General features: G+C 38.5%; 1 protein-coding gene across 1 annotated transcript in view; it reads left to right on the top strand.

Annotated features, from left to right (window-relative positions):
- PALMD (palmdelphin) overlaps positions 1 to 17,198 on the top strand; it is a 47,993-nt gene that overhangs the window by 27,599 nt on the left and 3,196 nt on the right. Inside the window, exons 4-7 of the mRNA XM_039228441.1 lie at positions 12,197 to 12,311; positions 12,447 to 12,480; positions 12,602 to 12,715; positions 14,342 to 15,436. Of these exons, the coding sequence (XP_039084372.1) occupies positions 12,197 to 12,311; positions 12,447 to 12,480; positions 12,602 to 12,715; positions 14,342 to 15,436 (1,358 nt within the window). The remainder of the gene's footprint in view (positions 1 to 12,196; positions 12,312 to 12,446; positions 12,481 to 12,601; positions 12,716 to 14,341; positions 15,437 to 17,198) is intronic.

Below are 17,198 nucleotides of genomic sequence, written 5' to 3'. Positions count from 1 at the left end.
TTTCCCCTCTTTCCTATCTCTTTTATTTCCTTATCCCCCACTTCCCAGCATTCTCTGTGGTTTACACCTACCAATTGCATCCATAGCTTAGTAAAAATAGGGTTAAATGATTACCCGGAATAAACACCACCCCCTCCCCACCAGTGCTGTGATAGGCTAAAATGTAGATTAGAATAACACCACTCCACTGCAATTCAATAATAACAGCTACCCTTTATGGAGCACATATTTTATACTAAGCATTATTCTGAGAACAACAATTCTCTGAGGAAAGTCTAATTAGTATTATTCTACATATAAGGACACTAAAGCACAGAAAGCTATAAATCTAGTAAGAGTCAGGCCATGGGTCACACATAGATCTTTCTGACTCCAGACCCATTCTGCCAGGACTTACTCTGTTCATTCTTGATTCATTTCAATGAACATTTATGGAGAACCTACCACATCGAACCCATCTTTATCTTAAGTAGAGGAGATTGAGAATAATAAGGGCCTCAAAGCAAAATTTTAGTTATGTTTACCTCTCTTTACATCCTTTAACTTTTCAAAGTGATTTCACATTATCTCTTTAAAACAATATTCTGTAACTTGAAATACAAATTTAAAACCATGAGCATGACATCATAAATCTCTGGCTGTGTTGGCATGGGTAAAGAAGGAACAAAGGAGTAAATGAACAAAGGAGAAAGTGGGAGGGGAGTCACTGTCACAAAGAATGTTCAAAGGCAGAAACTCTTTGTATAATGTGCTACCAAAGGGCCTAGGCTTCTCCATTTTCCAAGATTGTTCTCATCCCAGCTCTACGGCTAAATTTATCAGCTCAGAAAATTTCCACACACACCCCTTGGAATGCATTATGTGTCTGCCATAAGCCAACTGTCACTTAGCCCATTTAGACCACCCCAGGCTAACTGGTCCTTGTTGGTTATTCTATGTTATATTAAGACTGGAATTTATATGTATTGGCCCTCAAATAATAGAGTGCTGTTCTTGGTATCAAATATGAACAATTAATACTAGAAGCAAAGCAAAAATGAAGTGGATCAAAAGTTTAAAATATAGTGGCTGCTCTATAATACTGTTGGAGATAAATGTTAAGGGTTACAAGGCACAGAGCCAGTAATTATTTCTGAACAGAGAGAGTCAATGGCTGTATACATCATCAAATATGTTTTGCCATTTCATAATATGGTTACAAGTAATTTATTCACTAAAAATATTTTCCTGTACAACATTTTTTTTAAGGAAAAAAGCTTCTCAAAATCATGGATAAGCACATTTGCAGCTAACTTGCCATGTCCTGGCTATAGCAATATTTGAAGGTCACTTGGGAAATTCATAACACCTATGTAGAGGGCGATTTGAATTAATACTAAAATTATTTAGCTTGGGCGCCTGGGTGGCTCAGTCAGTTAAGCATCTGACTTTGGCTCAGGTCATGATCTCATGGTTCGGGAGTTCGAGTCCCACTCAGGCTCTGAGCCAGCAGATTATTCTGCCTTGGATTATTTTGTGTCTCCCTCTCTCTCTGCTGCTCCCCGCCCCCCCCAAAAAAGAAAAGAAACATTTAAAAACTTTTTTAAGTTTAAAAGAATTATTTAGCTCTTATTAAATGTTTATCATGTACGACAAGGCTCTCTACAGGCTCTAATTAAAAACGACACATCCAGCCTACCAAATGCCTACCAGAGCATTCAAGAAGCCCATAACTAACCACTCTACCATACCACACCAACCTCCAGAGCATGCATTTATTTGCATTCATTTGAAAATTGTGTTTGTAACCTGCACATGAAAGTGGCTGATTCTCTGAAAAACAGTTTGGTTTCTTATTTTTCATGGAAAATGAAAGCCTTCATTTACAAAATATTATTCTGATTAAGAGGAATTGCTTTTCTACTAAATAATTATCTTCTAACATTATCTGCCTACATGGCAGTTTCAACTCATGATAGTATCATCTGTCCATAAGATAATTTTTAATATTTACAGAGTTATATTAGGAGACAAGATTCACCCATGCAAAAGCTGCTCGCCTATAACTATAAATTATTCAGTTTTTCTAAACATCTGCTCTGTTCCCAATTATCAGAGCCAACTGACACTTGTTTCAATGTCACTGCTGGGCTAGCTCTCTGCTTCTTGTTATCTTGAAGCTGCTGTGTTGTATTGCTCCTCCTGTTTTTAAATGCTCAGGATTAGAGGCAATAGATCTGGCTCAGGACAAACTGAGTGTTTGTTGTATGCCAAATGCCCTTTAATTCTCTGGCATGCTTACCCACAGCATGTGATTGTTTGCACTGGTGAGTTAGATCTTCCTTATTATACACATGCCCGTTGGCAAAGCTGATGGTAAGGCAATTCTTGTCCTATGCCTGTGTCTAGAAGTGTTCTTCATCTTTTCTGATATACTTTTATTTCAGTTTGGTGAGTAAAATGTGCCTGACAGATGTTAAGTGCTTTAAAAAAGTGTGTTAAATGTTTGATGAAATTTATCAGACCCCTAGTTTTAAAAACAAAACACACAAATCAGCCCACCTTCTACTAGACTGCATATTCTCAATTTTATGAGAAAATATAGTTTGATATTACCATAAAGCAAAGTATCTATAAAGATTAAATATCTTTAACCTCTGATCCATTAGTTATAACTTATCTGCCCATTACATATGACCAACACATTGCAGTCAAGATTACCTGATTAAAGTCATCAGCTACATATACTTAACAGTATCTGTTGTAATTCCAAAGCCATTCATTTTAATCAGTCATGGTTAAAAAATAAATTAAAGGATCTTTCTTTTTTCATGGTAAACCTTAGCCATTGAATATTAACTAGCTAACATCAATATAAACTATGTCAGATTTGATAGATGATTTAGAAATATGTAAATTCTTTAATCACTGGACACAAAGCTGATTTATTTTTCTATTTTTACTAGCTAGCCACCTGAAGTGCAAGATACTAATGAGTAATTTTGCAATTCAAAGAAAAAAAATCTCATAAAATTGGTTATTCAAAGGTTCATCCCCATAAGGTGATGTAATAGTTAGCATACTGATTTTTATGCTTTAAAAGATTTCACAATAACAGTAGCTTAAACAAGATGAGAACATTCATTTCTCTCACACCCATAACAATCCTAGCTGGGAGAGATTCAAGGGAAGGAGAGAAGCAACATCCCATGAGATGATCAAGAGACCCTGTTTTCTTGCTGTTTTGCTTTGCTGCTCCCTAAATGATGCTTCTGGTAGTGTAGTCAAAGACAGCGCACCACCACCACATCTGCATTCCAGTGTAGAAAGGGGAGGTTAAATGGAGGGCAAACAGCTCTGTTTTAAAGATATGACCTGAAAATTGCAGGCATCACTTCTGCTACTATCCTGTTGGCCAGAATTTAGTCACAAGACACCATTTAAATGCAAAGGAGACTGGGAAATGTATCCCATAGTAGGGTAGCTGGGGAGACACATAAAACTCAAGATTTTATTACTTAAAAAGAACATGAGAAATGGATTGGGGTGAAGGGTGATTAGCAGGTTGTCAAAATGGACTAGCATATTATTTCATTTATAAAATAGATAACATTTGTTAAATAGACAACATCCCCATAAATATTATGGAAATTCCAATTATGATAGAGTGCTGTTTTGTTTTTTGTCTAGAACTGTATTTTTTTTTATTTTTTTTAATGTTTTATTTATTTCTAGGAGAGAGAGAGACAGCATGAGCAGGGGAGGGTCAGAGAGAGAGGGAGTCACAGACTGAAACAGGCTCCAGGCTCTGAGCTGGCAGTCAGCACAGAGCCCGACGCGGGGCTCGAACCCACGAACCGTGAGATCATGACCTAAGCGAAAGTTGGACGCTTAACCGACTAAGCCACCCAGGAGCCCCTAGAACTGTATTTTTAAAGACTGGTGTGTTCCTAAAGCTATATTCACACCCACACTTACTCCAAAATCATTGATATCAAAGTTGAAGATCAAATCCCCAAACGGACCTGGTAGGTTTTCTTTTTTATTGGAGTTGTCATAGATGGCCCTCCTTTCCCTGGCAGAGTAGAAAGAGAAATGGCTAACTAATCATTATTGAGTAATTCCTCTGTGTCACAGCCTGTGCTAGAGGCTTACAAAAATCATTTCATTTGTCTCCTTAAGACAACCTTTTGTCGGGGCGCCTGGGTGGCTCAGTTGGTTAACCGTCTGACTTCAGCTCAGGTCATGATCTCACAATTCGCTGGTTCGAGCCCCATGTCAGGCTCTATGCTGACAGCTAGCTCAGAGCCTGGAGCCTGCTTCAGATTCTGTGCCTCCCTCTCTCTCTGACCCTCCCCTGCTCACATTGTCTGTCTATCTCTCTCTCTCTCTCAGAAATAAATAAAACATTAAAAAAATTTTTTTAAAAAAGACAATCTTTTGTCAATACTATTATTAACCACCAAGGAAGAAAACTGAAGCTTGGTTGGGCTAAGTATGCCAAATGTATTAGCATTGATATGGGCTCACTTTCTTGTTTCCATGGGTAGAGTTGAAAACAAACAAACAAACAAACAAAAAAAAGTAGACCTTCGCACAAAAACTCACAAAATGTAGTAAACCACCAGCCACCTCCTGCTCTCCCAAGATTCAGTAGGGAAAAAAGGAAAAGAGAATCTGCACCCAAAGGAAGAGCCAAAGATTACAACTGCTCACCACTCCTGACCAAATTCAACATCTGTTAGAGGCAAACACATTCTGAGAGCCTGCGAGTCCCAAAAGAAACTGGACTCTTCTTTGTCTAGCTTGGATGGGGTTGGTGAGGTGGTCCTAGCAATTCCATCAGCTGATTTCAGAGGTGTATCAGTGGTGGCACAGCCTAGATCAAGTCCTGCTGATACAGGCCATCCCAGAGAAGGGATCACCGGGCCCTCCTTGGGCGTAGTCCTAGCCTTTAATAAGAGAGCATGGACTCCCAAGAGGCAAACACCTCATCGGTTCTTTGAGAGTGTTCAGCTAAAGCCAGTCATAAACTTAATTTCAAACATAGCATCGGTGATTACCTTCAAACTACAGTATTATAATCAAATTACATCAGCCAGCTTTTATTTAAGATCTAAAACTTCTATTAATTTGAACGACAGGCTTGTGCCCAAAGAAAAGATAGCTGTAAAGCGGCTATAGCTTACAGAAATTCCAGACTCTGAAAAAGACTGTTCTAAGAACCTCTACCAAAATCCAAACAACTCAAGCAACAACAACAACCACAACAAAAGTGACAAAGCCTTGACTTTAATCCTGGTCAGACTGACTTGTTCACTAAGCAGAAAAACGCCTAGTATGACAAAATGACCCTCATGAAGACCAGGACAGATATACTACCTCCATATGTAATGGGTCAGCACGTTTACACGTGGGTGGACTCCAGCTAGGATTTCAATCTTCTGTTTCTTTATTATGATAGGAAGTAAGAAATCCTTTTATACTGATGAGCAAAATGAATGTGTCTAGGTTCATAAGAATCCATTTTTTTTAAAGTTTTGTTCCCGTAGCGGTTAATTAGGAAGTTGTTAAAAGCTCAGGCTCTGTCAGCAGAGATTTGATTTCAAATTCTGTCCTGCCACAAGCTACCTGTAAGCCTCCAGGCCAGGGGCCTATCAAGGTTCCCAGCTTGCTCATCTGTCAAATGGAACTAATAATGGTACTCATGGGGGTTGTTGGAAGGACTAATTAGGCCAATGCCTCATAAGGTGTACATACTCAACACATTTTAAATGTTGCTATAATTGCTAGCAAGTAAAATGATGGAAGGTAGGACATAACTCTTCTGAGTCCTGGCCTTTTTGGCCCCAGTGGTAAACTCCATTAGACTGTTAGTCCTTGTTAACTCCACCAAAAACTGAAAGAGATAAATGGACACTTAGCAGAGGAAAAATTGCCTTCTGAAATAACCTCTTCTTGGTGCATCCAGCATTTATGTGCTATCCTTTTTCTAAGACAAAAAATTGCATGTTGGAATTGGATTGGGGACATTATCTTGTGATGATTAAGGGAGGTTATTACTAGAACAGTGCATGAAATGAAAGTTACCTGCTTTCACCTAGGGAGCTCTTGAAAATAACCCTACTTTTCCCCAGCAAATAGGCAAGGAGAAGAAAGATTCCAATAATGGATAGCATTACAAATCCTTTTTCATGTACTCTGCTTATCTAAATTGGCACATGATGCCTGCCCACCGTCTCTCAGAAATCATGAAAGGTGCTAACTCACCCACCAGGCCCCGCCTAACAGCCCAGGAGGCACCAAGGATATTTCTCTTTCTCTGCTGCCTGTTTCTCGTCAAACTGAATCAGCATTTCTGGGAGCTCAATTCCCATTCAGAAAGGTAATACCTTCTAAAGATGGGCATGGCAGCTCTTATGGAAATTCCTACCCATCAGCTGAAAGATAAGCAGGTGAAGGTTAGAAAGTTATTCCCTAGTGACCTCCCCAAAAGCTTTCCATGTAAAAAAAAATAGTTTTACATATATATAAATTTTGAATTTTATATATACAAAACTAAAGTTTTATATAAACACACATATGTATGTTTATGTGTGTGTGTATGGATGAATATACATATACATACACATGCACAAATATGTATATATATATACATACATATACCTATACACACACACACACACACACACACACACACACGTACATGTTCCCCAATATTTCATTTATACTTGCTAAATTTTTCTCTCTACTCAAAGTTTTTGGAAAAGGATTACACATGAATCCCTAATTTAAGCCCCGAATTTTTTTGAGCTTTAAAGCAGGGCTGAGTATCCTCCTAACTATGAATGGTCACTGTGCCAGAAAAAATAAATAAATAAATGCATAAATATAGATACAGAGAAATTTGAAAAGGAAGTTAACCCAAATGGTAATTTTAAATAAAAATAAGGATGATCAAATTCTATTCAACAAATAATAGTTTAGATTCCATATTATAGCTAAATGGAAAAGAAAAACAATGAGGAAAAAGTTAACATATTAGAGAGGTGGATATTTTAAAAATCCCTTAGGAAGCATGTATCAAGCACCCACTATGCCCACCGGGCATTGTTTTAGGCTTCCCAACCTCAGCACAATCCACAGTTTGGACCAGATAAGTCTTTGTTGCGGGCAAGTGTTCTGTGCCTTGTAGGATGTTTAGCCTCCACCCACTAGGTGCCAGTAGCAATCCTCAAGTTGTGACAAAGAAACCATCTCCAGCATTGCCAGATTTCCTCAGGGGGAAATCACTGCCAGCTAAGACCCACGGTGCGATAGATACAAAAATAGTGCCTGCATACCACTTGCAATTTTTCTTTTATGTTCCTTAAGAGCAGGCAATCCTCAAAAATTTGGCACATTTTCTGGTGTGGAGGTTGTCAGGCCTCCTCTTCTTCCACAGCATTTTCCCCTCAGAGTTCCGTGAGGGAAGCTGGCCAAAGCCAGTTCCATACTGTTACTCTTTCCTGGGCTTCCCATCATCACTTCCACGAGCATTCTGATCTGTCAGAATGCTTTTCTAGAGCAACAAATGTGTAACATTTATCTTTTGATCTTATTTATATTGTCCATAAGTAATATATAGAAGTATCAAATCAACATAAGAAAATAGGATATACAGTTTTACACTGGAGTGTGAATTTTAGGAAATGCTCTATATCACTAAGCATCTCCTATAGAGGTTTGTGATTCTAAGTAATTAGCACCAAGAGGCTTCCTTCTTATCCTGCGTAACTGAGAGTTGGCTGTTACTAAATGATAAAGAAGAGAAAGGGGGTGTTTGTTTCTGTTTGGTTTTCATAAACATGCCTGATATATCATTTGACTGCAACCTTGTATTAAGGCATCTTTCACCCAGTGACTTGAAAACCTTCAAAAACATTCATTAGCAGATACTTTGATGGGGTTATCAGACTTTCAACCTCATATTCTTACCATATTAGTCTAAAGGCATCCATGAGAATCACATGGCATTACATTACCCATGAGCCTCTCTACAGAAGAAAACAACTATAAATACCAGTGCATTTCTAAATCTCTGAGATGTAATTGGCCAAACAGATCAAGAATCTATCTCTCTGCCCCAGCTATAGAAAGGGGAAGAAACTGGAGGAAACTAGCATTTGCTGAGTGCATGCTATTTCTTTTATTCTTTATTAAACCCTATGAAGTAGTAACAGTGCCTGGATCTCTAAATGTTAAATTGTTCCAGGATTCGGTCCTTAGAAGCCCTGACTTTCTAGGAAATCTTATCCACACTTACGGCTACAAATACCAACTCCCAAATTCACATTCAAACCCAGACTTCTCTGAGCTCCCAACATTTGTGTCTGTTTTCTCCATGTCTCCATTGACTATCTTGAAGTTACCACATCCAGCATCAATCTCTTTCTTCTCCCTCCCAGATATCTGTCCAACCAATTGCATTCACATCTTTCCAATTATTCACAAACATAGGACTCACCCTTGATGTCTCTCTTTTTCTCATATCCCACATGTAATTATCAACAAATCCTGGCAACACTTCCTTCAAAATATTTCCAGATTCTAATCGCCTCTCACCCTTCTACAGGCAACCACGCTGAATTAAGCCGTCTTCATGTCAACTATTACAACCACTGACCTCCGTGGTTTTCCACTCCAGCCTATTGTCCACACAGCAGCTAATGAGATTGTTTAAATTTCAGGTCATGACATGTTTGTCCCCTGCTCAGTACTCCCTGTGGTTCCCCAAAGGCCTTACAATGCATTAGGCTCCAAATGATGTAGTCACCTGCCACCTCTCTGACTTTCTCACCACTCTCCTTATTCCCTGTGCTCTTACCCTGAGTTTTGTGCTCACTCTTACCTCTCTTGGAAGAATGCTTCCCCAAAAACCCTCATGCACCCTTCTCTCGCTTCCTTCATATCTGCTCAAATGATGCTTTGTCAAGTAGCCCATCCCTGACCCCACTGTGCAAATAGGGCCCCGTCTCCAAGCACTCTTCACCCAATTATCCTTCTCTTTATAGCCCTTATCCTACTTTATCTTACATTTTTGTGGAAGTATTTTTCTTCATAAATAAATGTGTGTATGTATTTACATATATGTATGTAAATATGTACATATATACATTTGCAGGAGTTGGCAAACTATGATCCAGGACAAAATTTAGCCCTTGCCTATTTCTATATAGCCACAAGCTAGGAATGGTTTTTTATTATTTAAGGGATATAAAAGGGGAAAAAAGATGAATAAGCAACAGAAACTGTATGTGCGGCCTGCAAACCCTAAAGTATTAAAACTACCTGGCTCTTTATACAAAACAGTTGCAAACTCCCCTGTTAGTATAGTGTCTGTGTCCTCCCACTAGTTACAAACTTCTTGGGGGCCAGGAATTCGTTTGGCTTACTGTCATATACCTAGCACATAGAATTGTGCCTGGTACAAAACAGATGCTAAACAAATATTTTTCAATGGATGTATGAATGAGTAAATGAAGATAATGAGGCTTAGCAAGGTTTGGTGACTTGTCTAGAGTCACACAGGAAGTTGGAAGATGAACCAGTATTCAAACCCAGATCCATCTGGATCCACAGCTGAATCCCGCAGTCCAAGAGCTGCTTGCAGCAATGATCTAATCATCCTTGTTTTCTACTCAAAAGACCCTCATTGGACTGTCTCTAACATGCTTTTGGGTAAAGGATCCCGTGAGACAGGGCGTGGAAGGAGAAAGACATCGTGTATTGCAGAAGACCTTTAAAACTATCCCATAATAACACTTATATCTGATATCAACCATATTCGATGCGCTCATATACATCATCTCTTCTTAGCTTCACCAAATTTCTGTGTAAAATTTAAGGCAGGTAATGTGTAGCAACATGGATGGACCTTGAGGGTGTTATGCTGAGCAAAATAAGTCAGGCAGAGAAGGACAAATATCATATGTGTGCACGTATAGGAGGATTAGGAGGAACTTAACAGAGGATCAAGGGGGAGAAGAAGGGCGGAAATGGTGGGGGAAAGGGAGAGAGGCAAACCATGAGAGACTCTTGAATGCTGACAAAAACTGAGGACTGATGGATGTGGGGGGGAGGAGGGATGGGCATGGAGGAGGACACTTGTGGGGATGAGCACTGGGTGTTATGTGGAAACTAATTTGACAATAAACTATTTGTAAAAAAATAAAAAATTAAAAAAATTAGGGGCGCCTGGGTGGCTTAGTCGGTTAAGCGTCCGACTTTCGCTTAGGTCATGATCTCACGGTTCGTGGGTTCGGGCCCCGCGTCGGGCTCTGTGCTGACTGCCAGCTCAGAGCCTGGAGCCTGTTTCAGTCTGTGACTCCCTCTCTCTCTGACCCTCCCCTGCTCGCACTGTCTCTCTCTCTCTCCTAGAAATAAATAAAAATATTAAAAAAAAAAAAAATTAAAAAAAAATTTTTTGAGACATAAAAAAAAAAAATTTAAGGCAGGTACTATTTTCTCATTGTACATGTTACAAAACCAAGTTTCAGGGAGGTTAAAGGATTGGTTGTCATAAGCAGTGAATAGCAGAAACAGAATAATCCAGATCTATCATGCTTTGGTATGGACCTTTCCATTCTGCCAGCCAACATATATCCCAACTCTACTGATAGGCTGATGTGCTACCATGGATGGAGATTGGTCTTAACAGAATGTCAGTCACACCTCAGGAACTTCTAAGAAACCAGAAGTACAATATTTTACTTGGAATTCTATGATAGGTGAGAAGACTTCTTTAGCTACAAATGGCCAACTACCCAGGGCCAGCAGCAGCAGAAGAGTCAGAACTTTGAAACTGCAGCAATGAGTAGGAGAATGGTCAGGCAGACCATATCTTGGGCTTTTATTGGTGTGACAATAACAATATTTTTTAATGCTTATTTATTTTTTGAGAAACAGAGCATGTGCGTGACCGTGGGAGGGGAAGAGAGAGTGGGAGACACAGAATCCCAAGCAGGCTCCAGGCTCTGAGCTGTCAGCACAGAGCTCAATGCAGGGCTCTAACTCATGAACCACGAGATGGTGACCTGAGCTGTAGTCAGACACGTAACTGACTGAGCCACCCAGGTGCCCCAATAGTACAATATTTTTAAGCTGCCAAATCCATAACCATCTTAAAGAAGGAAGCCAAAAACTGACAATTATCATAGCAGATGTTAATATTCACGGCTGTCACCTCCTGGACTAGCTGCTCTATCTAATCAGCCATCCTCTGAGGCAGCTGACTTTAGCGTGTAGAGTATTTGGCTGAGAAACTACATGTGATCCATGGCAGCCAAGGGTCAACTTTACAAACTGCATGAATGCTGGCAGCTGTATGTTTTTATATAGGAAGAGGTCGACATCATACCCTGATGTTAACTTGAATCTGACATGCAACTGCACTCTGGTCAAGATTCCAGCTCAGAATGTTTGTAACAGTCCAATTTCAAATGTCTCTCTCTTTGCCCCTATAAGTTCCCTTACACTTCATCAGGCCATGTGTGCCGTTTTTTCCCCCAGAAAATGTAGTCTCTATAAATAGCAGCGTCTGAGGCCATTATACTAAGTTCTGTCCGTTTCTCATCTCTCCTACTCACTATAATATGGCACAATTCTTAGGAAACTGTGAAATTAAAACGAAGTGTCATTTTCAATGTTAGGATATGCAGAGTTTTGAAGTGATAGTTTTGATTATTAAATTAAGCCTAATTATTATAATATTATAAAGTGCTAACTGGCTACAAAAAATTATTATATGTTTTCACCAAATAATATGGAGACTCGGGTAAGAAAATTGTTAGGCTACGTAACGACTACAGATGAACCATACTTTTTGGTTCAACTTCAAACTTAAGTCTCTTTTATAAAAGAAATTTCTCTATTTCATTTGGAAATAACATTGGTAATTGCAATGAAGAAAATGAGACAAGGTTAAAATAGTTTACCTAAGAATTTCCTTTGTCAAAAAAAATGTTTTAACATGAACTGAAAATTGTTAAATCAAAGTCAGGTGTTAGGTACCTTCTATGTACTCAATGTGATGGTTAGTGTGATGCTATGTTCTTAAAAGGTCTCTGGATATTTACATGCAATATTCCAAGGGAAGTTTATGTATGGAGAAGACATATTTGGGAACTCTACATCTGTAGTGTCTTAAACAGTGAAAAGTGCATCTTTCTGTTGTCAGACTTGAGAAAGAGATACAAGATCTTGAAAAGGCTGAGCTGCAAATCTCGATCAATGAAGAGGCAATTTTAAAGAAACTAAAATCAATTGAGAGGACAACAGAAGACATAATAAGGGTAAGCATTAACATTTAACATATGAGTCCCTTCCAGAATGAGTCTACAAGTAGTATATAATTCTTCAAACTATATCCACATTTAGAATTCATGTTTTAAACTGTATTAATCATGGAGAACTCTTTTTTCTTATAGTCTGTGAAGGTGGAAAAGGAAGAAACAGCAGAAGGTATGTTTTTGAGCAGTCTATTCTATGTTTAACTATGATGTTTTTTAATAAACCCACAGAAATGTTTCCCATTATTATAAACATATTCTAAATGTACTTTGAATTAATATTAATTTTACAGAGTCAATTGAAGACATCTATGCTAATATCCCTGATCTTCCAAAATCCTATGTGCCTTCCAGATTAAGGAGGGAAAGAAATGAAGGAATAGAAGACGATGAACAGAATAGAAAAGGTATATGAAAACTCTGTATCCAAAGGCAGGTTCTCAAAATCAGATTTTATAATGTCAGAGATTAGCAACTTGCTATGGCATCCGATGCTTCACGTTAAGCAATGGTCCATTTTACAAAGTCCCATGAGGTATCTGAGTCACTTGCATAGGTAGGGATAACGGAGTTTATAGTACTTATGCAAACAAGGTAGGGACAGAGAAGATAAAGGCTTGAAAGAGACAAACTCTTAAAAGCAAAGCTCCCCTGCTCAAAAATATCTCTCCCCAATTATTCTAACTAGTAGGCATTCTCTTGGATTACTAAGATCCTTAATGAAAGTAGAAATAGCCTCTTGGGAAGGTTAGGCATTAGTTACCTATGTGTATTATTAGTTACCATGTGAAGTGATTTTCATAAAATTAATACTTCAAAGCCTCCAGAAAAAAATGAAGGCTTGTACGGATCCCGAGAGGGAACCTTTGAATTTCAGACTAGAAAAGGAAGCTACACTCTATATGCAGGTAGCAGCCATTCATTTAAATATTCAACGAATATTTAGTGACCACATACTATATGACAAGCTCAGTTCTTGCACTAGGAATATAGTAGTAACTAAAACGGCAAAAATCTCTGCCTTCTTGAAGCTGACATTCTAAAGGAGAAAACAGACCTAAAATTAAGTAAATAAATTAAAAATATCAGATTAGGCTGTGAAAATACTAAAGAATAGAGCAGAGACAGGGGACACAGAGACTGGGAGTGGGAAGGGTTGCAGCTTTAGTTGGGGAGCCGGGGAAAGCCAGGAACCCCCAGGCTACTGAGGAAGTGCGAAACCAAGATGGGTCCAAAAAGGAAAGTGAGAGGTCAGAGCAGAAGCCAAAGCACTGCCACACTGTAATTTTGCCCAAATTCCTATTAGCGCTTAAAACTCCAGTCTTGAGGAATTTGCCTGCGCCATGAAGCAGGGCTCAACTACACAGCGCTCTCCAGTTCAGTTGTTACAGTTCAGCTGATATTGGTCTATTTTTCCCCCTACTTGAAAATTGGAGTGAAAGAAACCAAAAAGGAAGGTAGAAGGAGAAGCACGTGAATCTTGCCTTCCTCCTCCCTCTTCAATACCAGTTCTACATTTAAACAACGTCCCTGCTGTGAAAACTTTAGAACACTCCTCTATGATTTCAGCAGCCTGCTGGCCCACACAGCAAGGATGTGACTTAATAAAATACACTATGCTAGACCTTCTACCTGCTGTAATGCCTGGTGCAACCTATTCTTCCTAGCTAAAAAAGAGGTCTGACTCCTCCCACTGAATAATGTAAGTGTGTAATCTGTCTTGTTAGATTAGTTACAAAGAGGATATTTTTTGGTTTCCCAATGAAATCATCGCCCTCTCTCCTCCAACCAGCTTTTCAGTCCCATTTTTTCAGTAATTCCATACATCCTTACATAAAAACCTAGGTCATTACAGTGTTGGCCATTATATAATCAATGAATAAAATCAAAAATTTAAGCAATAGACAACATAAAAGAATATCACATAAAAGAATATCAAAGGGTACACAACATAAAAATACATTGTGAAAGCAGGCTACTTTATTAGAGAAAAAGTTAACTAAATCGAAGATCAAATTTCTCTCTCTCGACAGCTTTGTATGCCATGGAAATTAAAGTTGAAAAAGACTTGAAAACTGGAGAAAGTACAGTCCTGTCTTCTATACCTCTCCCATCAGATGACTTTAAAGGTACAGGAATAAAAGTTTATGATGACGGGCAAAAGTCAGTATATGCAGTAAGCTCTAATCATGATGCAGCATACAATGGCACTGATGGCCTGGCACCAGTTGAGGTAGAAGAACTTTTAAGACAAGCCTCAGAGAGAAACTCTAAATCTCCAACAGAGTATCATGAGCCTGTATATGCCAATCCATTTTGCAGGCCTACAACTCCACAGAGGGAGAAGGTAACCCCTGGACCAAACTTTCAAGAAAGGATAAAGATGAAAGCTAACGGACTAGGTAATGAGATGAATGAATCCATACACAATATGGACAATGGGCTTTCAGAGGAGAGGGGCAACAGCTTCAATCATATCAGTCCTGTTCGGCCAATACCTCAACCCCGATCAATGACTCAACGAGCTGAGGAGATACCCAACACCCTACAAAAGAGGCTGATGACTCCTTGGGAAGAATCGAATACGATGCAGGACAAATACGCATCCTCTCCAAAGGCAAGACTGAGTCCCAGTGAAGCACCAGCTGGGAAGTCAAAATACCAGTATTCTTCTCCTTGCCAGGAGGATGAGGAAGATATCAGATATAATATCGTTCATTCCCTGCCCTCTGACATGGCTGATACAGAACCCGTGACGATGATTTTCATGGGCTATCAGCAGGCAGAAGATAATGAAGAAGAAAAGAAGCTTCTGACGGGGTATGACGGGATCATCCATGCTGAGCTGGTTGTGATTGATGATGAGGAAGAGGAAGGTGAAGGAGAAGCTGAGAAACCATCCTACCATCCAGTAGCTCCCTACAGTCAGGTTTACCAGCCTGCCAAACCAACACCACTTCCTAGAAAGAGACCAGAAGTTAATCCCTATGAGAACACAAACCACAAATCTCCCCACAAAAATTCCATATCCCGGAAAGAGCAAGAAGAAAGCTTAGGGAACCCGGTTCAACATTCTCCACTTGGCGTTCAGATAGCTGGAGATGGGACTGAGGACCCGTCCTTAACAGGTAATGAAAATAACAAGGCTTGCCACTGCTGTTTAATCATGTGACAATCTTCCTTTCATGTTGTCTTCCTAACATACCCTCCTGCTTTCAGCTTTTTTGACCACCCCATTGAATAATACACGCTACGGTTTTTTGGCTTTTGTTTTTTCTTTTTTTTTAATTAATGCTGATCTGAGTAAGTCACTTCAAAAGATAAAATGAAAAAACAGTTGTTGCCTTATTTGGATATTGCATGATTGACTTTAGAAACTTGAAATCTGTCTTCTGTCATAGTACGGTACTGCTTGTGAATATATTTGGATTACTAGTATATTGGATCACCTATATCATATCTTTTCTCACCAGAATCTGATGCCAGCTACTTGTTTGTGCCTGTTACTTAAACTTGCTACTTAAGTTAACAAGTTGCCTTAATTTTGCAAGAAAAAATAAGAAACAAATTTTATTCAGTGATATTTTATTACTTTGCTATATCTTGTTTCTCTATACTTATATAGTTTAACTTTATTTCCTTAATTTTTCTACATTTTAAAACAGAATGCCAATTTCCCTTACAGTATCTAAAACATCTAACTTTCCATAGACTTCCCTAACTTAGCAAATTTTTTTTCTATTTTCTAGAATTTACATTTCTCAATCTCTATAAAGTTTTATAGCTATCTAGCTTTTTTAGCATTAAATGGAAAATTACACTTTTTCTACAAAAGTGATAGCTCATCAATTTTAAATTCCTTGTTATCATTTGAATATCATATTCTTCTCATTTATAAAAAAAATAAATAAGAATCTGACAAAATCAATTATAATAGCTCTACTTAACCTTGGCGAAAGACCCAAGTCAAATTACCCAGACATATAGGTTCTGAATGTGTTAGTGAGATGATAATTTTAAATATTTCTAGTGGAAGGATTATCATTAAAAAGCAATAATGTTAAGCCTCAGCTAATTCAGCAAGCAGAACTTGATAATTCTATAGAAGTGCGGTAGGACTTGCACAATTCAGGAAGTGTTCTTTTGCAACCCATAAGCCCAGTTTGAGGTTGCCAATAACACAAGCAAATGGGCCTCTTCCATTCTTTTAAGTAGTTAAATTAGGCATGCCAACTGAAATTTTAATTATCTGAAGAATTTCTAACCTCTTGGTAATTGTACGCTTATCTTTCTAAATCAGAGTTTTGTGATATGTCCCCACAGTGAAAACCTGCTAAAAGTAAAAGTTTCTTTCCATTTTGAGAGTAAGTTTTGTTTGCTGACCATATTTTTCATCTTAAATTCATTTTTAAAACACTAACACAGTAGACTTAGAAAAGAGGAACACATTGATTATGGTTAAGAGCAGTGACATTCACCACTATAATACCTTCCATTTTTGCACTTGGATGTTAGCCACCTCCTCCTGAATGCTCTTATTCCTTCTCCCCTACCCATGTCAACACATTTACCCCACAGAAAAAGACAGGAAGTGACTAATATTTCCAGACAACACTAATCATGCCACTGAACTAAAATAATGAAAACAGGAAGACCTTTTCCAGACAAAGTAACAATACAAAGTTCCGTACCATCAATCAAAGCATACGACAGACAGAATGCTCCAAATTCCTTGCCTTCCATCATGATATTGTTTTTACATCCCTGTTTTCCAGTTCGGTGCATGGATTATAGAGCTGATATACTTTTTAATGAGTTTTTCTAACTTTTTTTTTAATGTTTTTTATTTATTTCTGAGAGACAGAGAGAGGCAGCGTGAGCAGGGAGGGT

Source organism: Hyaena hyaena, unplaced genomic scaffold (genome assembly GCF_003009895.1).
Source record: "Hyaena hyaena isolate Hyena2069 unplaced genomic scaffold, ASM300989v1 scaffold_32, whole genome shotgun sequence".
Classification (NCBI taxonomy): Eukaryota; Metazoa; Chordata; class Mammalia; order Carnivora; family Hyaenidae; genus Hyaena; species Hyaena hyaena.
Note: the sequence above shows the minus strand (reverse complement) of the source record. Positions and strands in the feature narration are given on the sequence as shown.